Genomic DNA, 20855 nt, shown 5'->3' with positions numbered 1-20855 from the left:
CATCCAACAGCCAAACTGCCTGTCTGGATGTGCCCTGCTCTTTCAACCGTCACTCTTAGTTCCTGTGGACGTCCCCCCAAACCAGCTGTCAGCCAATCAGAGAATAGACATTCCGTTTTCAAAAGCTGTCTTGCATGTATAAGGGTAACCTCATCAATATTTATAAGCAGGGCGGCCAGGAACTAAGGGTGATGGTTGTACGTCCAATGGTTGGTGATTTCATCTGAGTGATGGTGCTATAGCTGTACACCACTTGTCACTGGCTAAGTTCTCACCATGGCAAACACCCTGCTGTTACAACTTACACCACGCAACCCCACAAATGATGTTGAAGTCTTCATGATTGTATTCCCTCCAGACGCTGAACTTTGTTGAACATTCCATCACATCAAAGGAGAAACTGAACAGGAAGAACAAGGTTGGAGCAGCTTTCACAGATGATGGCTTTGCCATGGGTGAGTTTATGGCCTTTATCTTCTACACACATCACCAAACACGTTCCTTGGTTTGTTTAAAGGTTGGTGAAAATGGCGGACAACTCGTGGTGGGAAGTGCGCATATGTAAGATATTTTCTTGTTGTTGTCCAAACATAGTGAATATCAATTAACAGTCACTGTTCTAGACTCAAAATTGACCAAAAAACATACTACAAACATTTAAAGCAGACATAAAGCTGACATCTGTACTAACATGTTTCAGGAGTGGCATACATCCTGAAGCTTTTGGACCAGTACCATGACTTTGACTCCCTGCACTGGTTCCAGTCGGTTAGAGAGAAGTACAACAAGGAAAAGGTAAGTCTGCTAGAATTGTCAGTTGTACACATACGTGCACCTTATCCATCTGATCAGAATATTTCTCTGTAAATGTATTAAAATCTATGGTAGTGCATGACATTGTACTTGGCCATATGGGTCAAATTTCGTCAAGCTGTGAGCCGGAGTTTGATTCTAGGGTCAACACCAGCTCGGCACATTGTGAGGGATTGCTTTCGTCATTTTAGTGGCAATGTAAAGCTGGCAGCTATGTGTATGAGGGAGCACAGAGGAGTAACAGATGGTCAACAAGAAAACATGTCTGGACGCTTCCGATTCCTAAACTCAACTGCTCTTACATTGGACGTGCAAAGAGTTTGAACGCCATACCTTTGAACGGACGCTAACGTTGCCGTTCGAACGTCGAACAGTCAATCCCATTCACAGGTGCAGCTGTCAAACGGCCATGATCTTAGTAACAGGGTTGTGTCAAATGGCCGCTATTCTCGAAAATAGTCATTCATTTCATTGAATACAATACAATGAAACACAGTTTATTCATCCTCCCTACAATCCTAGAAATACAATGATACACAATGTACATGTACATGTCATATTATCATTGTATAGCCAGGGGACATTGACCAATCAGATACTGTAAATGCAGAAACTTTCGCGGTGATTTAATGTTCGCGTTTTTTGCAGTGGCTGCTTCACCGCGAATTTAAAGCAACCGTTTTTCCATCGCAGTGAGAGACTACAGTACATGGTGCTACTGCAAACTTAAAACCCCCGCGAAAGGTCCTTTTTCCCGCTACCGCAAAATTAAATCCCCGTGAACTTAAATGCATTTACAGTATTCACAAGAATTGTCTTACAAATACAATGATACATAGTGTATTTATCTTCATTACAATCATGGAAATGCAATTAGATACACATGTACATTTACACCATTCTCTATTACTCACCCACCCCCCACCCCTTTTACCCTGTTCAGAGACAGATTCACCAACAGCTGCAGAGGTCCCAGACAGTGAAGGATGAGAAGTTACAGCAGACGCTGAACCTAACAGTACGCAGGCTGGATGTGTATGTGCAGGAGTTTGACCTGCTCTACTACTCCCTCAGCTCCATGTCATATTCTATGTTACTGACACCCCCCTCCCCCTGTTCAGAGACAGATCCACCAACAGCTGCAGAGGTCCCAGACTGTGGAGGATGAGAAGTTACAGCAGACCCTGAACCTTACAGTACGCAGGCTGGACGTGTATGTGCAGGAGTTCAACCTGCTGTACTACTCTCTCACCCCTTGTAATATTCTATGTTACTGACGCCCCCCTCCCCCTGTTCAGAGACAGATCCACCAACAGCTGCAGAGGTCCCAGACTGTGGAGGATGAGAAGTTACAGCAGACTCTGAACCTGACAGTACGCAGGCTGGACGTGTATGTGCAGGAGTTCGACCTGCTGTACTACTCCCTCAGCTCTGCCAGGATATTCTTCCGTGCAGACAAGACAGCGGCCGAGGAACAGGAAGAAAAGAAAGAAGGTGAGAGACTCAAGAGGGACTTTTTTTCTAGAGGGACTCAAGAAAAACACTTACCATTACATCGGTTATCTACAGTTAAAAAATTATGAAGTTATTCACCTCTTCTTGATTTATCCTGTTTCGAAGTCTACCACAGAAACGCCCCCTGCATTTCCAAAGAAAGCCGCTTATGGTCACTTCTTTCTGGCTACAAAAGCTGTCTACCCTCACAAAGTTGTGACAATAGCTTGTCTGGATTGTGTCATTTCAAAATCGGAAGTTTCGCTGCCACATCATATATATATAGAAAACTGCTAAGGGTCCCAAGATCTAATAATTTTGAGGTCTCATCAGCACCTACCCTCACACCAAGTATCAACACAATCCATCCAGGCAGGCATTCCCAAGTTATTGTGTTGATGACACATAAAAACTGCCCAAAGCGTATACTTGGCAACGGTAACACATTTTGTAAGGTTTTCACTACACAACCTAAATGTTATTTACAGGTCTGTACCTGGGCAACATTTTGAAAACTGTTCTTCAGGGATTGAATAGACTTCTTGGTGCATAGAGAGAAAGATCACTGCATGTAGAATGCAGCACAGGGTGGAGGGAATGATGGTGCATTATGCTTACATTTCTTTGACATTCAACATTATCCTTTTTTATATAATGTTAACCTACTGGACAGAAGCCAACAGAGGTCCACCATCAAATTCAGACGTCCAAAGTGCGAGCACGTCAAATCCTCACACAACAGGACAAAACTGACGTTAGAACAGATAGTGAGTTAGTGTGTGTGAGTTGTTGCTGTTTTTGTGTTTGGGTTTGAGGTCAGTGGTGACTGAATTTAGACTAAGTGCATTTATTTGTGTATCCTTATCCTTACACCAAATTAAGACTGGTATAGGGGGTTTTCAATTGACGTCATTTGCACCATGTTAGGTTGCTATGTAAGTCTGTCAAACTCAACAGCATGCTACTGCTGTAATCCAATTACCAGTCAACATGGTCAATGGGGGATTTAGACGAGTCTTGGTCTGACGTCAATGAAAACCCTCTATTGTGTTACATAAGGCCATGCTGATTCAATTATATGGTTACTTGTGCTTCAATTTTTGTGTTTCCCCAAAAGGTTGAACGTATTGTACAATGGACAAATCAGCTGCAAAATGAACAAATATATGCCATAAATAGATAAAAATGTAATATTTGTGCTTATGTGGTAGAATGCCATTTCAAGGCAATATCAAATACAAAGAAAATGTGAAAGAACAAAAGTAAAAAATGTATCATTCAGTTATACCATGTATGTTTTAAGTTAGTTTTTCAATCTACCTCACAACTTGGATTTCATTATGAAGACTATTATTTTTTGCAACTTTTTTTAGTACACTTGCATCAGTTTTTGAGTATGTCATTCATATAATCTAATCGACATGGCCTTTAAGTGCTCTTAAGATAAAAAAGCTGTAATGTCAGTTATGATTCTGTAAACTGTGTTTTTCTTCTCTTGCAGCTGAAAGCAGCAGCGCTGCCCAGTCAGGACCCGAAGCAGCTGCAGGAGGAGCAGCTCCAGCTGCAGCACCTGCCGCACCTGCTGCACCTGCACCTCCACCACCCCCACCTGCAGGGGGCGGGGCACCCCCTCCTCCTCCCCCGCCACCACCTCCACCACCACCCCCTCCCATGTAACCCCGTCTACCATCCCCCCCTCCTATGTAGAACTAAAACAGTACAATGCCTAAGGCCACAAACATGATGTTTGAGTATGTTTTTATGGTAATGGAAGACAGAATGCAAGCAAAAAATTTGTTTTCTTCTTGTATGGAATTGGTTGAGTGAGCTGTGAAACTTTTGCTTGATCAGTAGTCGCTCAGCAATTTCACCCTTTAGTGGAAAGAGGAATCAGATGTTAATATAATATGGCCTCCTTCGGTCAATGTTACCAGCCCTTTAATCCATCAAGTCACAATTATCCATCAGTTTATGTAGGAAAGGACATTTTAAGCCATTGGTGTTGTGTTTTGTTTATAAATTTAAAGAAATGCCTCAGGCACATTCAAGAATCTACCACACTTACTGATGAATGTTTTGTTTGCTAAAACTAATTATGAGCCTATAGGCTTGCCTATTTTAGCATACTTTGTCCACATTACAGGTGTAGTTAGACAGCCTTTGCCATCTACATCATGTATGTCAAAAAAGCAATAAAATGACAGGTATTCGAATTCCTCCCTTTAAGAAAGGCTTGATAATGCACTCAGGAAAATACTTCCTTGTGTATTTTTCAAGTGAGAAATGTTATATGTGTTTTTCTTCCAAAGCATTCAAGATTTGACTTTAAGATGAACATGAATTGTGGACAAATTGTTCATAGCTCGTCCATTTATGAGCTTCATGATAGAGGTGCAGGAACAAATATAAAAACCCAATTTGGATATTGTAATTACATGAGACAGTATCTGAAAGGACTATTACCCCCTGTATGGATCGTTTGGTTTTTTCTTTGTTTTTGTGGTAAATCATAGATTCATAAGTGTTTTAAATTTGCACTTTAATCATGAGTTACAGAAGGTTATCTTTATGCTTTTTGTCGATTTTGTGTGAATGATAAAATATTGTCTTTAAAAGCATGCTGCAACCACCCAACTTGCCAGTGTACTGCAAAAGAAAGTCTTGATTAGGTTTATAAGAAAATGTTCAAATCATTATTTCCTTTACATGAAAAGCCCCCCTTCCCCCGCCAGGGCTTTACCCCTACGAAAGTGACTGTAATATCACACTTGCATTCAAAGAACAAGGCTACAGAAACAGTTGTAGAAATCCGATTTTATTTGTAGATGTTGATTTGCTTAATTGGTAAAGTCATTGCCTGATATACCAGACAAAATAAGCTGAATTAATGATAAATAATGCTCTGTATATGAATGTACTTGAAATATACTTTATATTGTAAATCTATTGAACATAATGAATTCAGCAGTACATTGAATGATAAATGATGTCAACAGTACATGAACGCAAAATACAAAATTAATACATTGTTCTCATAGTCATTATTTTGCTCATACGAAATGTGATTAAGCACAAAGCAGGTCCAGCTGCATATAGAAAGGCTTTCAATCAAATTCTTGTAAGATATATTGAATTTCACAACTTCATATACATGTAAATTCACATTTAGTATATCTATATACAATTGTATTTTCAATTCCCGAAATGATTTCGGTCGTCATGGCTATATCTATAAGGGACTCACGATTGAAATTTGTCCCAAATTAAGAAACGGAAAGACATGTGTCCGTTTTCGTTCAGCACCAGTGGCGTATTGACATTATTTTGTCACAGGTAAAGTCTGAGGGCAAACAAATCGTCATTCGGTTAGAGAACTAGACTTCACAAAGATGGGTAGAAGTGAAATTTTCTTTATCTGAGCCCAAAAATGTCATGATCAATGCTCAACTAATACGGACTTGATATACAATGTATAGTAAGTGTCAACAGGGCTTTATGGCGCGACTATATGAGTACGTATATTCCAGTCCGTATGAGTTGCGTATTGACATGTTTGTTTAGGTAAAGTTTGCGGAAAAGAAGTTGTCTTTTACTGTCAATAGAATTGCCTTTTACTGTGTTTTACTGGTTGTCGAACCGAAAAAAATGACTTTTCTGCCGCGAACTTTACTTCCACAAAAAAAGTCAATACGCAACTCATACGGACTTGTATACAAATTACATCATTCGCATAGCTTAGACATAAGTGTGAACGGGCCCTCAGTATATATGTACGACATGGTGGCGCGACGTAAGCGCGTGGTATACGTATTTACAATTGTAGGTCATGGATTATATGCGTGAAATGACTAGCCCGCCCGGTCCATACTTCTCATCAGCAAACGTCACCCGTTTGTTAATAATGTTAGCGAGGCGAGTAAACTCCCGCGACGACGAAACGGTGTTTACCGACGACATGCTACTCTGCGTGTCCTTGCTGCTCGTACTGGCGTCACTTCCACGCCTGTGGCTTGTTCTCAAGATGGGGCGTTTACCCCGTCTCTGGATGGAGTCCGTTCTCATTATGAGTCGTATCGATTGCGCATTGTACGATTCAGCAATGGAAGACGCAACGGACGAGGTGTCATCATCTGAAACTAGGTTGCAGGAAAAGTTGGACCTGTTCGCAAAGGAGGAAAACAGGAAGCTCCTGATGGGAGTGGTTTTACACGAGTCCAGGGCGTCGCTGAGGGAGCCGTTATCGACTTCGTGGATGACGACACTTCCGGTGTCGCTTCCGGAACTCTGCGGCGTCTCGCTGTCCGATTGGGCGGTTTCCCCGCCGCCTCTGTGAATGATAGTTCCTAATACGGAGTCTTTTCTGTATGGAAAACGGGTTGGGAAGGGGCGAGAGGAGTCGCTCTCTGTGGAGTCACTGTCTGTGTCCGACTTTTGTACTACACTAGTTCGACGGTGGTTCGGTCTTTCCACGTCTTTGCCAGCATGCCAGTTCATTTCGACGATACTGTCGAACTTGATGTCCTCTGGGACCGAATCTCTCATTCTACGTCCGCTTACAGGTCTTGATTCCCGTTCGGAATCTGCGCCTCCTCTGCTTAACCGCCTTGTTATGTTCGTGATGCTAAACTTTCTCGGTTTTCCGAACACCTGGTGCACCTTGTTAGCGAGTGTCTGCGCTAGAGTGTACGCCGCTCCCGACGTTTCTTTCCCGTAGACAGCACTGTCAGTGTCGCTGCCTAGTTCCGAGATGTCCCTGTCGCTGGCTACGCTCTCTGTACCGTCGATGCTTTCGTGAAAGACCGGATTAAACTTCACCACGACCTCTTTCGGATCTCTTAAAACTGCATGATTCGTCTCCATTGCTCCGTCGTCCATCCCCCTTACTCTAGGGATCCAACTGTCGACGTCATTTTCCATGTAGATCGTGTCATAGTTCAAGTCGAAGTTCAGCATGGCGAATCCTCCATTGACGTGCCCATTGTCGCCCACGATGTACCTCCTGCTTCTGTCGTCTGGCACGAATTTCTGAGACTTTCCTTTGCTTGCTTGATACCTCTTCGCGATAGACTTTAAGACGATGACGACGCTTAAGACAACCAAAGTTCCTGCTGCAACTCCAGCAGCCAAGTAGGTGGCTGAAACGGTTGCTTCTACTGGACTAGAGGAAACGGTAGCTGGCAACGGCAACCCTGTTGGCCAATCGTCTGGCGCCGCTGTGGAGGGTTCCAATGGTGGTATGTAAATCAGGGAGACAACAACCGGCCTGGACGGGCTGCCGGCATTCCCGTTGACGTCAATGGCGCGAACTGAGATGTATAAAGTTGCGTTTTCTGTGACGTCAGGGAGGGATATGGTGAAGGTTTCCTTCTGGCCAGCTTCGCGAGGAGCCGAGAGGTTACCTGTCTTCACGTTTTCTTGGAGGATTCTTGAAGCATCTTCTAAGTTGCTCAAGATGCCGGACAAGGAGTCACTCATTCGGATGTCGTAGTAAGACGCTGTAAGTGGTCAGAATGAAAAAAATGATATCAGTATACTTGTAGCTTAAGAACAATAACTGGTGAAGCCATAGATGGCAAAAATAAAGATGGTTATCATTTCTTTTGAGAGATTTGTTCAATTCAAAGGCTACTTGGCTGCTTCAAGGCAATGAACTAAATTGATCATCATGATGGTGGAAATCATTATGCCAGATGAGATGACGGTGAACACTGTTTCTGGTGGCTTGAATATTATTGTCATCGAGAGAGTTCCACATAGTTTGGAAGTCTGAGGAAAAAAGCTATTGCTATAGAAGTGCATGTAATGATGATCATTGTAGTGCTGCCTTATGTAAAATCAATGCAATTCAGCCCCTGTTGTCAGGGCTGCAAAGTTGATTGGAAATACAAAGTTCAAGCAAAAATTTCAAGTAAAAAAAAGGACCTTAAGACTTGTAACCGACCAGCAGTATGACGATTCGATATGGATAAAAACTTAGTATATTACGCTACATAATGGCTTTCAGTGGAGGGACAAATTGTGTCAGGTCGTTCCAACAATGGCCTTGAATTTACCGATAGAGAAAGACAGGGAGGAAAAGTTTCGCGCGTGAGAGGGGGGTTTGATTGTTAATTGTTAATTGTTTATTGGGTTCTCTTAGGCCCACGTCACATTTCCAAACAGTGTTCGGAAACAAAAAGTACGATATAAAAGACACCAATCTACACAGGACGTAAAGAGAATAGTTGTGGGCATTATTTGTGTATGCTTTTACGCATACACTTATATTTTTCGTTTCCACAAGCTGTCCGGTCGGGCTCCAGTTTTAGAATGTGGCGTTAGCCTTACCTGTGCCGTAGGTATAGTCGTCGCCGACCGCTGTCCAGGATAAAGTGATCGTCTTGTCTTGATTCGACACAGAACTCACGCGTAAGTCGGTGATGGCAGAGGGGTTGACGTCAAGGTGGTCAGCCTGCACGTACGTCTGCGGGACTTCGATGACAATAGCGCCGCCTGACGTCTTCCGTTGGAACTGCTCTAGTGATACCTGAACGATCTCAACCTCTACATCATCTAAAGTGTACAGGAACGAAACATTATGACACACGGCTCGTCAGAAATATGAAAATCAAAATATCATTTCTGGTTTCCACATTTTTATTTACGATGAGAGATTACAGACAAGGCTATGTTGATTTTATATCATGGATGGCATTATATTAGCTCTCGTATGAATTTTCGGCCGTTTTCAAATAAAAAAGTTTTGAGCCATACTGTAAATCGTACGAAGCAGTGCAAAATGAGGAAATATATGCCGTAGATTGAAAAAAAATATCGTAAAACCTATAAACTGACGTCATACAATGTCAATTCCAAGGTCAAAGAACAAAATGTGAAAGAATAAAAATTAAAAATCTATTGCTCGGTATACCATAATTTGTCAGTGCTGTACCTTCCTGGCCCGTTTTCATAATGAAAGCAACTGGGGGGGGGGGGGGGGGGCTCTATTTGTTATTCACATGCTTGCATCAGTTTTAGGGTTCCCATAGAACTACATCTATGTAATCAAATCAACATGGCCTTAGATATATTCTCATTGCATGCCATGTACCTGGATTTACTAACGGCGCCCTCGGCATTGCCCCTGTTCCTTGTGAGAGAATGACGGCGTTGTTGTCCTCGTTGTCTGCCTGTATTGACACAGTGTAACGGTTGGATTTACCCGCCCTGGCTTCCAGTTGGTTGACCAGAAGGTAAGCAGAGTAGACTCCGTCTCCCTCGGAAACGTCCGCACCTGGAGGATTGTGAGTAGAAAAAACCTAGTAAATACTAGCTAGTATACAGAACAGACATCCAGGTACCTAAGATCCGCTACTGAGGTCATTTGTCAGTAAAAGGTCTGAAATTTGTATTTGTTGTACTGAAAATAACATTCGTTTTCTAAAAAAACCGCCAACAACATTGATTTAAAAGATAAGGCAACTCAGAGTCTTCCGTCAGTGAAAAAAAAGGGTGCTTATCGATTCTAAGGCTGTGACAGATTGAGAATGTTTTCGTCGGAGCAAACAAATCTCCCTGCAGAGTTAGGTGGGGAACATTGTGGCCTTCTTATCATATTCACCAGCCTCTGCTTGGAGAGTAAGACTAAGATGAAATGCAAAGTAGACTCAGATTTGATTACTTGTCACATTTATTTAGTTTTGAAAAGAATTTCAAGATAAAAACGTGATATTTGGAAAAGTTGTGATTGCTTGATTATCTTAATGATAGTCTACTCTTCTAGTGAATTGATAAGACCCCTCTATCTCATTTTTTTTACCAGTAAACCACAATTTGTTGGGATTTTACTGATCTCTTAATAGTGAATTAATGAGTTATACTCACCTACACCGTTGTCAAGGAGGGGGATATTCGTCGCGTTCCCGGACGTTGACTCTACAATCGCCGCGACCCTAGCCGACAGAACCGGCGTGTACCCCTTCCTGAGGTCCGCTCGAACGGCAATGACGTCAGGCGACTCTCCCAGGATCACGTGATGGTTGCTAAGGTGACACGTCAGGGTGATGGTTGGGTTGTCAGGGTCGTCAGGTTTAGAGGTAACGTCGATCTGAATGGACTGGGTGGTAGTATCCCGTTTTGACCGCGTGGCTTTATTTTGGATTGAGATACGCCATCTTCCAGCCTGTACAATAAAATTAGACACGCAAAATTAGACAAAGCAGATCACATTAGCTCAGTCTGCATCCATACTATACGTTTGTACTAAGCACGCAAAAATTTTTTGGCACTCAAATAATTTTTGGTCATGTGTAAGAAGTAAGCTGAAAATGTATTTCGATCTCGATTATTAAAGCTTTCCAAAATCAAGGAAGAAGTTGTGAAAGAACAAAAAAGAATGGATTATTCTGCAGCATACCCTGTGTGTTCAGTTATTTGTTCAACTTTCCGGATTTAACTTTTCATGGAGAATGCAACTTTTCTGTCCAACTTTTTTTTTTATCCATACGTTTGCCTCGTTTTTGGGGTGCTCAGAGAATGTCATCAGTTAAATCAGTATGGCCTAATGATTATCATACTGTTTACTATTGTTTGCCTGTCATTTTTTGTCACTTGCACTTACGTTAGCCCGCAGGCAAGAATTTGCTTGTTATCACAAACTTGGCATAAAAGTCCAGTTTTCAAATCTGAGTCTTACCTTAGCTTTCCCTTCAATCCGGAGTTGCATGGTCCCCTCCTTGTCACTGAAAGAGAAATCGGCACTGCTGTACGTGACGTCATCCGGATCAATGATCGATGTGTTCAGACGTGCACAGTCCTGACACGCCAGGCGGAACTCCGTCTTGTCGCCGACTGAAGAGTCGATGTAGATGTGTTCGTGTAACGTTTCCCCTGCTCCGAGGCTGTGCGAGAAGGTCGCAAGCTAGGGAAGAGAAGACGAGATTTTAACCGGATTACTTTGCGAGGGGGGTAAAGGAGGCCATCTACATATTAAAGAGCACACCAGCCGACACCGGGGCCGATACCGCCTGCCATGCATCTATGATTCGTTACACGAGTCGCGTGTCTCCAAGTCACGTACTCAGAGTAATTGAATCATCACGGTAGTGTGACCAAAAATTCAAGGTGAGCAAATTTTGTGTTGTATGACAGCTGAAAAACTTCAATACGGATTATATCAACACAGATAAGCTTTCATGCTGATACGAGATTTTGTTTGTTGTGCATTCTCAGTAAAGATCATGGTGTAACACACCAAGTTGCATATCTGAACAGATCTTATTGATCCACACACATCGGGGGACCCACGTGCACTACTCTTTCGATAGGTGTGTTGGAATCTTTAACGTGCTCGAGGTGTGACTGTCCTTAACTTAAACACGGCGTCTCCATTCAAAGACCTATTCGAGGGTACCTAAGCAAGGCTAGGTACTCATGTTCACATGAGTGAAGTGAGGAAATCCGTGCCTTTCCCAAGGGCATGTAAGGGGACTCAACCCCAGGATCTCTGGGCTTTGAAGTAAATTCAAGACTGCAGTACTGTGACAAGCCACTAGGAGTCAAAATCTGATAGTTTCTAAGACTCATCAAAACCTGCTCAATATGACCAGTGCAGACGGCGGTGCCGTGGGACCAGATGGACAGCATGTAACAAGTATCAAGACAATCTATTCAATGTATAGTCTCTAGTTATCGTGCTAGCAGGCGGACATAGAGACACGAAACCTTGTTGACAAACGTGTTGAGTTTATGTGGATTGTTATGATTATGGCATACAGAGCAGTAACACACATAAACCTACCGAAACAGGGACACTTGTGCTGTCGTCGTCCACATACTTCAGCACTGTCGCCGTGAGAGCGTCGTCCAGTGCCGAACCTCCAGCGTCGCTGTCAGGGGAGAAGAAAAACTGTCCTCCCGTGACCTCGGACAACAGCTGGGATTGAAAAAAAATAGCAGTTAGGTAAATGACTGTTTTTGCGAAGAGTCCTCTAGGCCAGTTTTGGACGACTGGAGGGTACAGTAACGTGAGTACGGTTTTCCTAGAATATTGGTCTTGAAGATGACACTGTTGACGTGAATCGTTGTCATATTCGGTTAACTATATATATGTGGTTTGTTTCTTTAGGGAACTGAAGAAATCCAAACAAAGTATTTACATATATCCATAGATGATACGGTCCCAAACGTACACGCATAGTATAATATAATGTAATGCAATCATTTGCGTTAGGGACGGCATCTGTAAGCAGCGACACCTATGCTGCAGTACAATGTGAATCAGTCAGAATTGCGCTGAGGAAGATTGACAGACGGTCACCAAAACGTCGGTTGAATAAAAAACTTGCTCTTGTATGCAAAGAATCTTGGCAGGACTGTGTACGGTTTTACGACAATATCGCGCATCTTCTAGACTTGATCTCCTTGTGCTAGGGTCACATTTCCAAACCGGGGCCCGGTCGGGCTGTTTGTGGAAACGAAAAATAGAAATGAATACGTAGCAGTATACACAAACAATGCCCACGAATATTCTCTTTACGTCTTGTTTAGTTTGGTGTCTTTTACATCATACGTACGTTTCGTTCCCGATAGCTGCCCGGCCGGGCCCCGGTTAGGGAATGTTACGTAGGCCTGCTCAGGACTGTATACGGTTTTGCGACAATGTCACACATCTATATACTAAATCTCCTTACCGGTAGCCCCTCCTCTGCACCATCTCCCAGCGCTATTGTGTCTATAACCACGCCTTTAGCCGTGTCGTTTTGTAGCATGAAGATGACGGAGTTGTTGAGGCGCCTGTCTCTGCCGTCTGTGATCAGGATCATCTGCCGGGGACCTGTACTGTCTCCCAGCTTACGGTCCTGCACCGCCGGGCCGAGGATCTAGGGAGAGAAACATAGAATGATGTTCTTGAAGAAAATGAAAGTCTCCATGTAACTACGTTGATAAATTAAGGTTAAGGCATTCAGGTAAAAAGACACGCCAATATAGCAAGTACTAATTAACAAGCAACTGGATATGATTTTGGAAACGGTCAGACGTTTCAGATAACAACCGTTATCTTTCGTCAGTGACACTGTCTTTTTCGTGTCCTCAAGTCTACTATAGAGTATGCTCTGACCAAGAATTGTCGACAAAAGGGCAGTAAAGTAGAGCATTGTAGTTTTGTCATGTGGACAGAAAGAAAGGTCACGTTTTGACCAGTCAGTTTGCCAACAACTGACAGTTTCCATAGCGCAAAATTTTTCTTTTTTGTGCGTTCTTGTTTTATGCGGTGTCGTACCGTTAAATGGAAATTTCTAACAACTTTCTAGTGACATTGTTAGCACGTTCTAACAGCTAACTTCATCAAGTGCCAAAAGTTTTTTTCCATCGATTTCAAACTGCAAAGAGAGGTTGATGTGAAATTGTACCCTTTACCTGGACAGCCAGCGTCACTGCTCGTGTGATGTTCGTGCCCACTTTCCCCGTGCGGTTCGTTAACCCATCTAGAGTCATGTTCAGTATTTCCTCCCTCACGGAGTCACCGTTCAGCTGCTCCAGGTCGCATATCTTATGACTCGTCCCCCTGAACGTCACTATCCCCAGCCAGGCACCGTCCTCTATGGTGGAGAGGATGTAGGTGGACACGGAACGGCGAAGTCGCTCCATTCGGCCTTGTCCCTTTGGATGGAAAAATAAATATTGTTATGTTTACCTTCACGGAAAGGAAATATAATCATTTTCACTCCGTAGGTTTGGAATTGGATGATGTTTTGGGATAGGTCAATTTCTGCAAAAGATTGACGTGGAACCGTACATTTTCATTGGGAGAGAGATGGATAGAAATATACTGTAATTGCTCAAAAGCAAATGTCAGCCTTTCTAGTTTTTGCTCCGTTTCTTCCTCTTCCTTTTCTCTTCCTTATCAGCTTCAAACAAAATAAGTCCAATGACCTGGACCAGAAAACTGTCACCATGGTTACTGGAGGTGTAACTCAGACATACTGTGGTGTTCGTTCACATAATGTAGCTAGTGGCAGGATAGAGCAAGAGGGGCTGGTCACCATAGATATGAATGTGTACCGTTTGAGTACTGAGTACGAATAAACCAAGGATTAAATAAACAGAGCAGTAGTTTCTAGGGTTAGACAATCTTAATGTAGACATTGTGTATTTGCATGCAAATGTTACTTGAAGGGTCTTGATATTGACACAAAGCACTTGGAGAGATTCACACTCTCCATGCAGCTAAAATCAGAAGCCAGACGGGTCATATTGCACATGGCAGAAGAAAAGCGGACCCGGAGAAAAGAACTTTGCAACAGACCTACAGACCATGTCAGCCTAGAAATCTAGTCTCTACCAGACTCCGGTCGCTGGATAAACGTAGAAATGGAAAAAATAGAGGAGTAAGCCGGCCAGAGAAGTGTACATAGCCGTCTAGTACGCGTACTGTTCCTGGCCGGCTACACTCCTCTGGCCGGCTTACTTCTCTATTTGTCCCAATTCCATTTCTACGTTTTTCCAGCGACCCGGAGTCTGGTAGAGACTTTACTAGAAATCTGCCATATGTGGTAGCTATAGATACTGTCATTCTTGTATAAGACTGTTTAGGCGTGCGTCATATTTGCAAACCGGGCCCGGCCGTGCAGCTTTCGGGGAAGAAAAGTATGATATAAAAGACACCAGACTATAAGACAGAAAGAGAATAGTCGTGGGTAGGGCTGGGTATCGGTACAGCGTACCGGTACAAAACCGGTTTTTCTTATTGGACCGGTGCAGAAAAACCGGACCTGAAAAAATTAGGTGGACCGGATGTTGGACCGGTTAGAAAATTAACATATTATTTGATCAGGCATTCACACGTTTTGGCGCTTGCAGGTGGAAGAAAATAACAAGAGTGAAGTAGAGTAGAGTTTATAGTCATTTCTACCAAGTTTTACAGTCAATCGTACAGGTGCAGTTAGCGTTGTAGGATTTAAAGACGCCAGTGTAAGTCTTATACTCCACCAAACAGATTTCTTTGTAGTGAAATGGACCATTGGTATGAGTTATACTGAATCAGGTCCAGGTTCCGGTCCGGACCTGGACCTGATCCTTTGGACCTGAACCGGACCTGGACCTGAATTTTCTGTACCGGTACCCAGCCCTAGTCGTGGGCATTATTTGTGCATATTTCTACGTGCACATTTATATTTTTTTGTTTCCGCAAACAGCACAGCCGGGCCCCGGTTTGGAAATGTGACGTTATATGAATGGTTGGTATCAATCAGGATTTTACTGTGGCCAGTACTGACCAAAGGAAACCATATATAACATATACTTACAGTCATGCTACCGGACACGTCCAACACCAGGACCACCCTCCTATCCGTACTCCGCACCACCCTGAAGTTCGGCTCGGCGTACGGAGACAAGTCGGGCCGGTTCGCGCCCCCGGCAAAGTCCGGATGTTCTAACATGACGTCCCAGGCGCTGCGTCCCCCACACTGTAGGTTCTGGGGGCTGGGGGCCTGGCTGTTATGGTAGGACAGGGGGTCACCGGACTCGTTCCCATGGCAGAACTCGAACACCTGGGAAAGAGATTACAAAGTTGTTATACCATACCTTTTTGAAGAGAAGAGAAGTTGCCTTTGAAGTAAGAAACATGTACAAGTCATTTACACAATTGACTTGTACCTTGAGAAACATCAACCCTGTCAAATCTCTTTCTGTTTATCTAATTGATTTCGGAACTATTCTAAATCTAATAAACCGCACCATTGACGTTTTCCGATGATTTCGTTATATGGACCAGCCTTATAAAGACCATCATCTGGTAACCCCAATACTAATGTGAGCGTGCGAAGAAAGAAAAAAAAGTTTGAAAAGAAAGTTATTATGAAATCTAAGTGGTCATGGTAAACAAATGTCAAAACACAAAACGCATGGTATACTAGTACTGAACAATAGATTCTTTGTTTTTATTCTTTCACATTTTCTTCTTTGACTTTGAAACTAACTTTGGCATTATACGAAATTGCATCTGCTTTCTATATACATTCATATTCTTGTCACAACCTACGGCTTCTATTTGCAAGTTTGTAGCTGCTTTGTATGATTGATTTATGATATGCTCAAAAATTTTTTTTTGGAAACGAACGAAAATTGATGCGCGAGCGGATGTCATCCATATAAAATAATCAAATTTGCGTTTTATAATTTTCAAAGACCAGAGTCATATAGAAGTTTGCCTTACAAAATTGTTATGGAACTGTACATATGTTAGAAAAAGTACTCACTGTATCCAGGTACGGTGCATACATGATGGACCCTGTAGCGTCCGTTGAATTCCTGTCTACTTCAAACCTGCACCCGGCCTCGTACAGGGCTGTTGTCGGGTCCCGCCGACACTCCTCCCGGGTGTCCTTGTGTCTGTACGCGCCTCGGATCGCCAGGGAGCATCTCGTGGCTTGAACCTCCCCGTTCTCGTGAATGTAGAAGGCGTTAGCGTCTTCCGAGGCGTATTCGTCGAAAAGTCCCCACCGCAAGTGGCCCCATTCGTGAACCAGTACGCGACCTAGCGATAACAGTTTAAGGATGGGTATGCTTGTGACTTAGATTATAATTACAAGAGCTATCTGACACTAAAATGTCACTAAAATTGTTGCAATATAATGCATATTTGTAGTACTAGACTGTAACGTTGTTATCTATACATTGTCATTGCCATACATTGTCACCAATGCAATTGTTGAGCATTAAATCATTCATTCATTCACTAAAAATCAACAACATAGCATGTTTCGAACACGATATAACCCCTTCTTTTTAAAGGTTCAAAATGAAACCTACAGTTTTAAAATTAGCCGTTAGGAGGCCTAAATTTACACAATGTCCATGTGAACTGACTCCCCTCAAGTACTATCTACTTTGTTGTGTCATTCAAAGTCATGACCATAGTATATCCAGAACATATCAAAACCGGAGGTTCTGCTGCAGTACCAAAGCTGATCGATAGGAGACCCAAAGTCTAATCATTTCGAGGTCTTATTAAAACCTACCAACACACCAAGTACGAAGACAATTCATCCAGGCTTTATACTTCAAACTTTAATTTTTCAAAATTTGAAAAAATCATAAGGAGAAACTTAAGCGGAACTTTCCTTTTTTGTATTGTTTGATTTTAAGATGGTGCGGTCAACAAATCAAAGTGGTAGATGGCCCTTGGAATCACAAAGAATTGAGAGAAGTTTGAGCGTTCTAGTTCAATATTCAGTCATTCAATTATGAAGTATTTTTCAATCTATTTGCTATATCAAGCATCTGTTTTAGTCTTGTAGAGACTAGGCATTTGCGTCATGAATTCTTTGATGTTACAAGAGCTTTATTGACATGGCGAGCTACAAAAATGATGCAATCTTTCGAAATTTGTCCTTATAGCACCAAAAAAAAACATGACGAAAAAAATACAAAAATCACAATCTAACGCTGCAAAAATTATAGTAAAAACTGACAGAAATGACTACTTCTGAGGAAGTAGAATTTAACACTGTGTCTAGTTTGAGTATTTTCATAGGCTTATGGAATCGATAAGGGATGTGTTCTTGTTTCGCTAGTGCCATTCGACACACCCGGTACACACGACAATAATGTTGAGCACCACTCTACCGCTCTCACGGGGTCAAGTACCAACAGGTGAAAACGTTGTTTTCGCGCTTACCCCACCCCCCTCCCCACAATGGGACTCTAGTTTTCAGCCGAGCAAAACGGAAGAGTGTTATGGTGGTATCTCACTGCACTTAGGGCACCGGTGCGGCACTGCGGGGTTCGAAAGATTACACAACGAATTTCAGAGATAAAGAACGCTTTGCGTATTTTGTTGCGTATTACGAAATGTCTAAATTATAAAATAATCGGCGAAAATAACACAACAGTAGTCTCTACCAGACTCCAGGCCGCTGTTAAAACCGTAGAAATGGAACAAATATAGGAGTAAGCCGGCCAGAGAACTAAAGCCGGTTAGCGAACAGCGCACGACCTGCGGACACTAGCCGGCTATAGTTATCTGGCCGGCTTACTCCTCTATTTCTTCCATTTCTACGGTTTTCCAGCGACCCGGAGTCTGATAGAGACTAACACAACAGTGCCACAGTGAACAAACCCCACAGTGCCGCACCGGTGCCCCAAGTGCAGTGAGACACCACCTTTACCTATTGGTCCATAGGTTGTGTTTACGTTGGGGTCCGTTAGAAAGCCCGCCGTGAGGTGCAGATACTCTCCCGGCTTGCCGCATCCCTCGGCCCGCTTGACGTACGGAGTGTTGCCGTACACGGGGCTGGGCTTGTCGACTCTCACGGCCGCTCTAGAGAAGGATTCGTCGGTGGCAGGGGGGTAGTTTGTCTCGTTCCACGTCTTCGGGAGGAGGATCGTGATGTTGGCGAAGTACGCCCGGTTCTTCGTGGCTTGACAGAGCGCCCGAGAAGCGCTGGTAAAAGCGTCCTGTATGGAGAGACGTGAGAAAATACTTCCATTGCAATAAAAAGTTTGGTCAACAAAAAAATGAAATGATCTATTTATGGTGCCCTTTGCACTTGACGCAATACAGCAACTGAATTTAATTTGTGTGCCGCTTGAATTCATGCTAAGACACTGGTGTGATTCTAAAACAGAAAGGCATTCAACGTGATAGAAAACGTAACTTATATTGATAAGCTAAAAGGGGGGTTCATTCCCACAACACACGAATATAACCTCCTTGAACTACCCAAAGCTCATCTACAGTACAAAAAGAAACCCCTTTCAAGCAGTGGTGCAGTATTATGGAACTCACTTCCAGCTAGAGTGAAAGCAGCAGTCTCTGTTGAATCTTTTAAACACATGTATAAAAGGGAATGCCTTGCCACTTAACAGTTTATTTTGTTTTGTTTATAAGTCATTGATATGCAAATTCCATTCTACCTTATTTACTTTACTATCCTTATGAGTTTGCTTGTATTGACTGCATGTATTTTCTTTGGTTTGTTGTATTATATTTTATGTTTGATGTATTTAAGTGATTTGAACATTTGTTTTATGATGTAACGCAGGGCACATTGAAAACCGCCCTAGTGGCGATATGTCGTCTCTGGCTAAATAAATAAATAAATAAATGAACGAATGAATGAATGAATGAATGAATGAATGAATGAATGAATGAATGAATGAATGAACACCTTATAAGGCAAAGGAAGTCCCATAGGCCGTAGAGGCAATGAGCTACTAGACAGTCACTATGTTGGAAGGCGGAGCCCATCCCTGTTCTTCCACAACATTTTACCTCTCCAACCGAATTCAGCTTTACACCTGGGTGTAGTGAATAAAGTCGTGCCTAGAGCTTTTCCCAATGACACAGAGTCTAGCCAGCAATGCTAGCAATCGAACCATTGACCTCTATCTCGCGACCGCTGGCATAGCCACTTGGCCATTACTGTAAATGCAGAAATATTCGCGGTGGATTAATATTCGCGGTTTTCGCGGCGGCCGCTTCACCGCGAAATTAAATCCACCGCGAATATTTCGTCTGCTGCCGCCGCCTAAGGTGCCCCCTTTCCGCTCCATGTACATACTACTACTGTCTTTGTCACTGTATAATGAAATGTTTGACATACTTACTACGGTGAAGACACACATGTAATTTTTTCATACGACCAACTGTATTACAGTACTGTACAGTATGTTCAGCATGATACAAAGGCCGTACTACTGTATACTATTACGTATTGAGAGGGTAGATACGTGTAGGTCAGTAACAGTGGCTCACGCAAGAACAAGTCAAAAGCATGGAAACTGTTCTATCCGTCTGTATAGGACCCTTACCGGTTAACCAGCAAGTGTTTTCCGACTGGCGGTTTGTAGAGGCGCCGGGTTTTACACGGCAGTTCGTGACTACAGTGCAGTGCTGAAAATGCATTGAATTTCGCGGGATGGCGCTACCGCGAAATTAAATCCACCGCGAAATGTCCATTTTGCCGCTACCGCGAAATTAAATCCCCGCGAAATTAAATGCATTTACAGTATATGCCACTCTAGTTATAATATAAAACTTGTCAACGCATCCAAAATGGCAGATTTCGTACTCTGTGGCCTAAGTTACATTATAGTTACCATGAACTTGATGCCTATCTTCTGCAGGACTCGGTTCGCCACTTCTTTCTTCAGACAGAACTAGTGTAGTACTGAAGTCAGGGGACATGTGAACTATAATAGCTCGTTATATATATATGTATATTTGACGTAATCTATTTTTGTTATTGTTTGTTACCCTGGTTACTTGCACACTTGATTGTATCATTGATTGTATCATTGTGAATGAAGAATAAAATGTAAAAAAAAAAAGATTTCGTACTCTCCAAGCAGATCTATAACTAGAAGTTCGGCTTCGTCTATTGACATATTGTAGGCGTTTTGTCAGGCTTTCTGCTTTGTCCCGTTTTCTTCATCTCCGTTTGGCGGTGGACATAAGGATAAAGTTACAAAGTAGAAAATCTGACAGAAAACATCTAAAAACACATCAAAACATACTCTCCAAGTAGAGGTTAGGTTCCGGCTGATTTTTGACGTGTTTTAGG

At 42.7% G+C, this 20855-nt stretch overlaps 2 protein-coding genes across 5 annotated transcripts in view; one reads left to right on the top strand and one right to left on the bottom strand.

Moving 5' to 3' along the window:
* LOC118415607 (WASH complex subunit 4-like) overlaps window positions 1–3999 on the top strand; it is a 33939-nt gene extending 29940 nt beyond the window's left edge. For 2 of the 4 annotated variants that reach the window (XM_035820312.1, XM_035820311.1), the window contains 4 exons: window positions 359–455; window positions 701–795; window positions 2112–2307; window positions 3809–3999. In XM_035820312.1, coding sequence (XP_035676205.1) covers window positions 359–455; window positions 701–795; window positions 2112–2307; window positions 3809–3984 — 564 coding nt within the window. In that variant the 3' untranslated portion in view covers window positions 3985–3999. Of the gene's footprint in view, window positions 1–358; window positions 456–700; window positions 796–2111; window positions 2308–2980; window positions 3089–3808 lie in introns of all 4 variants that reach the window. The other 2 variants (XM_035820314.1, XM_035820313.1) reach the window with 2 other exon arrangements.
* A 2120-nt stretch (window positions 4000–6119) lies between these two features.
* The window catches only part of LOC118415642 (calcium-activated chloride channel regulator 4-like), a 22916-nt gene continuing 8180 nt past the window's right edge, over window positions 6120–20855 (bottom strand). The window contains exons 2-12 of the mRNA XM_035820352.1: window positions 18459–18747; window positions 16548–16825; window positions 15594–15839; window positions 13705–13947; window positions 12978–13166; window positions 12086–12220; window positions 10982–11206; window positions 10171–10468; window positions 9398–9580; window positions 8635–8859; window positions 6120–7802 (exon numbers count right to left, since the gene is read on the bottom strand). Of these exons, the coding sequence (XP_035676245.1) occupies window positions 6139–7802; window positions 8635–8859; window positions 9398–9580; window positions 10171–10468; window positions 10982–11206; window positions 12086–12220; window positions 12978–13166; window positions 13705–13947; window positions 15594–15839; window positions 16548–16825; window positions 18459–18747 (3975 nt within the window). The 3' untranslated portion in view covers window positions 6120–6138. The remainder of the gene's footprint in view (window positions 7803–8634; window positions 8860–9397; window positions 9581–10170; window positions 10469–10981; window positions 11207–12085; window positions 12221–12977; window positions 13167–13704; window positions 13948–15593; window positions 15840–16547; window positions 16826–18458; window positions 18748–20855) is intronic.

This window comes from Branchiostoma floridae, chromosome 5, assembly GCF_000003815.2.
Source record: "Branchiostoma floridae strain S238N-H82 chromosome 5, Bfl_VNyyK, whole genome shotgun sequence".
NCBI classification, from domain to species: domain Eukaryota; kingdom Metazoa; phylum Chordata; class Leptocardii; order Amphioxiformes; family Branchiostomatidae; genus Branchiostoma; species Branchiostoma floridae.
The sequence above is the reverse complement of the archived record's forward strand: the minus strand, read 5'-3'. Positions and strand labels throughout refer to the sequence as shown.